Source organism: Nicotiana attenuata, unplaced genomic scaffold (genome assembly GCF_001879085.1).
Source record: "Nicotiana attenuata strain UT unplaced genomic scaffold, NIATTr2, whole genome shotgun sequence".
Lineage (NCBI taxonomy): Eukaryota > Viridiplantae > Streptophyta > Magnoliopsida > Solanales > Solanaceae > Nicotiana > Nicotiana attenuata.
In genome coordinates, this window is record NW_017683343.1 from 1101 (window position 1) to 8605 (window position 7505).

Genomic DNA, 7505 nt, shown 5'->3' on the forward strand with positions numbered 1-7505 from the left:
CGGGTTCGTTAGACCTGGTGCACCTTGTATTTACCGATTACAGAGTACAGTTATAGCCCTCGCTAGTGGGAAGGTAGAACTAGCATACAGTTACCGATTTCCCTCGAGTAGGGACTACCGTTACATTTGACTTCTTGCAAAGAAGTCCACAGTTATACCGATTACATGATCCATTCATTGAAACCTCCCAAAATGTGAATACTGATATTATACAGTGGTTACCGAGCTTATTACTGAATTTTTAATTATATTTTACTACAAGAAAAGCGTGATAAGACTAAAAATTATTTATTGTTTCTGAAAGGGCATTTTTATGTATTTTCTCTTTAAGATACTAGCATGTTTCTGACTTGTCCCCAAATTAAAAACGGTTGTGGTTAAGTGTTATTACTCACTGAGCTAGCGACTCATTCCCCGCTAATTTTTTTTTACAGAGACAGCAGTTGACACAGGCGAGGATTTCGTTAATTAGAGCGCACAGGTTGAGAATTCTTGGTGAGCCTCGCACTTGTTCGCATGGGCGGAGATTTTTATCAGTTGTTATGGTCTTTTCTTTGAATTCTTAGAGTCGCTCCATAGTAAATAATTTAGTGTCATGAGTATTCTTTTGTTATTATAGTCTTAAGTTGAGTATCGTTTATTATGAAAGTTGGAGGTAGATTAGTATTTCTGGTTGTTAGTGTGTTGCTTAGTAATGGTGGAGACTTATTTTGGCTAATTGGTAAGTTGTCAATTGCCAGTTGTCATATTAGGTTGTTTGATCGCTGATTTGAGACAGGAAATTTTTGGGATGGTCGAAAAACAGGGGAAACTCTGTCGCTTTTCTATAAAATTACCGATGAGGCTTACTTGGGAGCACTTGCTCCTAAGCGCCGGTCACGATCCTAAATTGGGTCGTGACAAAGTTGGTATCAGAGCTTAGGCTTTAAGTCCTGAGTCATGGAGCAATGTTTAGTAGAGTCTTGTTCATGGGTATGTAGGCGCCCATACTTATGATCTTGAGGCTACTGAACATTTAGGAATGTTTTCCCTTCTTTCATTCTTTGATCGTGCGTTGAGATAACTTGAGATTGACTTTGGAATATTTCTTTCGCAGATGGCTAGGACACGCACACCCTCATCTGCTGGACGTGGTGCTGGAGCACTACCCGGGGTGGAGGTCAAGTTGGGGTTCATCAAACTAGAAGACAGACTGCTCCTCAACCTCAAGTTGGGAACATAGGTCAAACCCAAGCTGTTATGCCAGATCAAGTGCAAGAGCAGGGAGTTCAGAACGCTCCACCACCAGTGCCAACTGTTGTACCTACTGTTGCCTTACCTGCAGATGCAGTGGCAAGGTTATTGAATATGTTAGAGGCATTGGTGCCTACTCAGGGAGGAAGTTCAACTCCTCAGGCTACTTTACAGACACAAGCACCTACACAGACTCAGCCTTTCGGGAATAAGGAAGTATCCCTACACGAGTTCCTGAAATTGAAATCACCAAAATTCACAGGTTCCGATAATTTAGCAGATCCTCAAAGTTTCTTGGATGGGACACTTAAAGCATTACGTGCTCTTGGATGTTCTAGTGAGAGAGCCGTGGAGCTCGCAGCATACAAACTAGAGGATATGGCCAACACATGGTATGAAACTGTATTGCTAGGAAGGTCGGCAAGAGCACCACCACTGATATGGGACGAGTTCACTAAGTTGTTCAAGAATCATTTTCTTCCAGACAGTCTGATGCAACAACATGCTAGAGACTTTGAGAGATTGGTTCAGACTCCAGATATGGATGTGTCAACATATAACACTAAGTTTTGTAAACTGGCTATATATGCTCCTCACTTAGTGCCTACCGAAGAAGCTCGAATTCAGAGGTTTGTTGATGGATTGGTTGGTCGTCTATACACTGCAGTAGCCCCACAGATGAAGACTTTATCCTACTCTGATGTAGTCGACCTTGCTAGAAAGATTGAAAACAAGGGACGTGAGGAGCGTGCAGCTAGTGAATTACGTAAGAAGGCCAAGACAGGAGGGGCTTTCAGTGGCGGTTTTAGTGAAAATAGAAGAGCAGGAAATCAGGGACAGCAAAAACAACAGGGTTCTCAGACAGGGACACACATGTCTTCACAATCCACATACAGACCACATTACAGACAAGGTAATAGGGCACCATCATCTTCTGGGCATCGTAATTCTGGGCATATATATGCCACTACTCCAGTCTGCCAGACCTGTGGTAGGTCACATTTGGGCCAATGTCGTATTCTAACGGGAGAGTGCTTTCGGTATGGCCAGTTGGGACATCACTTGAGGGATTGTCCTCAGCCTCCAAGAAATTTCAACCAGGCTTCTATTCAGTCAGCTGCACCGACTCAGACTACTCGTAATACTTCAGGTGCTACAGGTACAGGAAACAAAAGTCGAGGTGCTGCAGACCGTGCTACTGTGAACCAAGGACAAGGGAATGCTGGTAGAGGTCAGGCAAGAGTTTTTGCATTTACTAGACAGGATGCTCAAGCATCGAATGCAGTGGTTACAGGTATTCTTTCTGTCTGTTCATTTGATGCACTTGCGTTGATTGATCCGGGATCTACTCACTCCTATGTGTCCTCGTACTTTGCTTTGAGATTTAGTAGACAGCCCGAGCTATTGAATGATCCTTTTCTAGTTGCTACTCCTGTTGGAGAGTCTCTATTAGCTGAATACGTGTATCGTGCTTGTTAGATTCGGGTTGAGGGTAGAGATACTCTAGCTGACCTTATTGTACTTGATATGATTGACTTTGACATGCTGATGGGAATGGATTGGTTATCTTCTTGCTATGTTATAGTCGATTGTCATGCAAAGATAGTTAAGTTTGAGATACCAAATGAACCCAGTTTTATTCTAAGAGGGAGTCAGGTTCCAGAGGCTTGCAAAATTGTATCTTTTATGAAGGCTCAACGACTTCTGAAGAAAAGGTTGCTTGGGTCTCTTAGCTATTGTAAATGATACAAGAAAGGAAACAGTTAGTATAGAAAATGTACCCGTAGTGAGAGAATTTTCTGATGTATTTCCTGAGGATTTACCAGGATTGCCTCCAATACGAGAAATAGACATTGGTATTGATTTGCTACCTGACACACAACCCATATCGATACCCCCATATCGAATGGCACCAGCAGAGTTGAGGGAGCTAAAGCAACAGTTACAAGATTTGTTAGATAAGGGTTTTATTAGACCTAGTGTATCACCATGGGGTGCACCAGTACTGTTCGTAAAGAAGAAAGACGGATCCCTGAGAATGTGCATTGACTACCGGCAGTTGAACAAGATAACGATACGCAATAAATATCCTTTTCCCCGTATAGATGACATGTTTGATCAGTTACAAGGAGCTTCCCACTTTTCAAAGATTGACCTCCGTTCTGGTTATCATCAACTTAGAATCAAAGATGAAGATATTTCTAAGACTGCTTTCAGAACTCGATACGGGCACTATGAGTTTCTCGTGATGCCTTTCGGACTGACTAATGCTCCAGCGGTATTCATGGATTTAATGAATAGGGTGTTTAAGCCGTTTCTGGATAGATTTGTAATAGTACTTATTGATGATATCCTGATATATTCTCGTAGCCAAGGAGAACACGAGAATCATCTCAGGACTGTGTTGCAGACATTGCGAGAGCATCGGCTTTATGCTAAGTTCTCGAAGTGTGAATTCTGGCTAGACTCGGTAGCATTTCTGGGGCATGTTGTATCCAAGGATGGAATTATGGTAGATCCTAAGAAGACTGAAGCTGTGCAGAAATGGCCCAGACCTACTTCTCCTACTGAGATTCGCAGTTTTTTAGGCTTAGCATGCTATTACAGGCGTTTTGTGCAAGATTTCTCCAGAATAGCAGCGCCGCTGACCAAGCTAACACAGAAAAATGCAAAGTTTCAGTGGACGGAGGAATGTGAGCAGAGCTTTCAAAAACTCAAAACATGTTTGACAACTGCACCAATATTAGCCTTACCATCAGGTTCTGGAGGATTTACAGTATTCTGTGATGCCTCGAGGGTGGGATTAGGATGTGTTCTCATGCAAAATGGTCGTGTTATAGCTTATGCTTTGAGACAATTGAAAAAGCACGAGCAAAACTATCCTACACATGATTTGGAGATGGCTGCAGTGGTATTTGCTCTAAAAATTTGGAGACATTATCTATACGGCGAAACTTGTGAGATTTATACTGACCATAAAAGTCTGAAGTATATCTTTCAGCAGAGAGATCTAAATCTTCGGCAGCGACGTTGGATGGAATTACTCAAAGACTATGATTGTTTTATTTTGTATCATCTTGGAAAAGCCAATGTGGTGGCTGATGCATTGAGTAGAAAATCTATAGGGAGTTTGGCACATATAGCCCCCTGCAAAGAGACTATTGGCTAGAGATATTCAGAGACTAGAAGATACAGGTATCAGATTTAGTGTCGGAAATTCAGAGGCATTGTTGGCTTGTGCTCAGGCTAAGTCTTCATTAGTTGAGCGCATTAAGGCCACCCAATATGAGGATGAATGATTATGCAAATACAGAGATGAGGCCTTAACTGGTAAAAGCAAGGATATGATTGTTGCAAGTGATGGTGTTCTTCGAATGGGTGACAGGCTATGTGTAGCAGACATAGGTGGGTTGAGACATGCTATTCTTAAAGAAGCTCACAACACTAAATACACTATACATCCTGGATCTACAAAAATGTACCATGACCTGAAATAATTTTATTGGTGGGAAGGTATGAAGAAAGATGTTGCTAACTTTGTTTCTAGTTGTTTGACTTGTCAGGAGGTCAAGACTGAGCATCAGTGACCCGCAGGACTACTATAACAAATTGAGATTCCAGAGTGGAAATGAGAAAGAATTACTATGGATTTTGTCACCGGGCTACCACGAACCCTTAGAGGTTATAACTCGGTATGGGTGATTGTAGATCAACTGACGAAATCATCACACTTTTTGCCGGTGAAGACTACATATGGTGGAGTCAGGTATGCACAGATATTTATGAACGAAATGGTCCAACTTCACGGAGTTCCAGTATCCATCATCTCTGATAGATGATCACAGTTCACTTCACGCTTTTGGAAATCTTTTCAAGAAGCATTAGGTACACGAGTAGATCTTAGTACTGCATTTCATCCTCAGACAGACGGGCAATCTGAACGTACTATTCAGATTTTGGAGGATATGTTGAGAGTTTGCATTCTTGAGTTTGGAGGTAGTTGGGATGCTTATCTTACAACAATAGCTTCCAGTCCAGTATTCAAATTGCACCGTACGAAGCATTGTATGGTAGAAGATATCGTTCTCCCATCGGATGGTTTGAAGCTGGTGAGACTAACTTATTGGGACCCGACCTAGTACAAAAAGCTATGGTCAAGGTCCAGTTGATTAGACAGAGATTGTTTGTAGCTCAAAGCAGACAAAAGTCTTATGCTGATAAGAGAAGAAGAGATTTAGTGTTCACAATTGGAGACAAAGTGTTCCTACGAGTCTCCCCTATGAAAGGTGTAATGCGGTTTGGGAAAAGGGGCAAGTTGAGCCCCGGGTTTATAGGACCGTATGAGATACTAGACCGAGTGGGAGCGGTGGCTTATCGTTTGGCACTTACTCCTGAGTTGTCCTTTATTCGTCCAGTTTTTCATGTCTCAATGCTAAGGAAATTTATATCAGACTCATCTCAGATAATTAAAGCCCCTGCTATACCGCTTGATGAGAAGTTGTCTTACGAGGAGGAGCCGACGGCAATTGTTAATAGACAAGTAAGAAAGCTACGGTCAAAAAAAATTGTGTTCGTTAAAGTTTTATGGAGAAATCATACCGTTGAAGAAGCTACTTGGGAGGTAGAAAAGGATATGCAAGCGAAGTATCCCCATTTGTTTCAGGTTACAGGTACGTACTCGAGTTAAATTCGGAGACCAAATTTCATAAGGTGGGGAGGATGTAATACCCTATATTTAATAAGGGTATATTGGTCATTAGTAAAATAATAATAATAATAATAATAATAATAATAATAACTAAAAGAAAAAAAGAGGGAGCAAATTAATAAAACAAATAAGTAAAGCAAAAAGGGCCGAAGCCCATTTTGCCAAAACAAAAGAAAGGGCAAACCTTTGGTTTGCTGCTACGTTGAAGCAGAAGCCTCAGTTTTGCCGAGAAAACAAAATTTCAAAAGGGAGAAGAAGAAGAAAAAGGGTGGAATTAAAATTTGAGAAATTTTAAATACGCACTATTACTTACGGGTAATATTCGAATTTCTCATCTGGGTTCTTTTCTTCTGGTAATTCTTTTTATCTCAGTTCATATATTTGAAGGGTTTCACAAGGTATAAGAAATTAAATATCAATAAGAATTAGTCTGGATAAATTATACGAATAGATTGGAGTAGATAGATTGGTAATTACTCATATGCGGGTAAATATAATTCGGCGAATTAAGAGTCAAATATGGAACCTCGAGGGTTGGGTATTCAAAATTAGCTATGAATTAGCCTAAACATAGAAATTAACATGATGATCGATATTATGTAATTATAGATTGATTGGAGGAAATTGTACGAGTTGCTTGAGGTGAAGCAGTTGGTATTTCGCCACGAGTACTGTGAGTAGTAATCTTACCGCAATTTGTATTTCTAAAACTAGCATGATTTACATATGATTTTAGTATGAACATGTTACTAACTGATTTGAATTTGCATGTGGGACAAGTCCTTTACTCGATATGATACCGAAATGGTTATTTGAGATGAATACCGTGGTTTTAAATATTTTCATTGTCACTAGATCTGTTTTACCGTTACTTGAATTTACTGTTATCGAAAAGAATTATATGATTTGATAAGAACCAAAATGCCTTATATTGTTTTAAAATAGTTTCTACGAGTATATACGGATTACAGAGACAAGTATAAATGGGAGTTGACATTGAAGGATCCCGTAGCTAACGGCGGGTTCGTTAGACCTGGTGCACCTTGTAATTACCGATTACTGTTATAGCCCTCGCTAGTGGGAAGGTAGAACTAGCATACCGTTACCGATTTTCCCTCGAGTAGGGACTACCGTTATATTTTACTTCTTGCAAAGAAGTCCACAGTTATACCGATTACATGATCCGTTCATTGAAACCTCCCAAAAATGTGAATATTGATATTATACAGTGGTTACCGAGCTTATTACTGAATTGTTAATGGTATTATACTACAAGAGAAGCATAATGAGACTGAAAATTATTTGTAGTTTCTGAAAGGGCATTTTTATGTTATTTTCTCTTTGAGATACTAGCATGTTTCTGACTTGTCCCCAAATAAAAACGGTTGTGGTTAAGTGTTATTACTCACTGAGCTAGCGACTCATTCCCCGCTAATTTTTTTTACAGAGACAGCAGTTGACGCAGGCGAGGATTTCGTTAATTAGAGCGTACAGGTTGAGAATTCTTGGTGAGCCTCGCACTTGTTCGCGTGGGCGGAGATGTTTATCAATTGTTATAGTCTTT

General features: G+C 40.3%; 1 protein-coding gene across 1 annotated transcript in view; it reads left to right on the forward strand.

Annotated features, from left to right (window-relative positions):
• LOC109222055 overlaps positions 1-1222 on the forward strand; it is a gene marked incomplete at its 5' end in the record, with an annotated part of 2229 nt that extends 1007 nt beyond the window's left edge. Inside the window, 2 exons of the mRNA XM_019386465.1 lie at positions 741-793; positions 1097-1222. Coding sequence (XP_019242010.1) covers positions 741-793; positions 1097-1222 — 179 coding nt within the window. The remainder of the gene's footprint in view (positions 1-740; positions 794-1096) is intronic.
• Positions 1223-7505: the final 6283 nt, after the last annotated feature.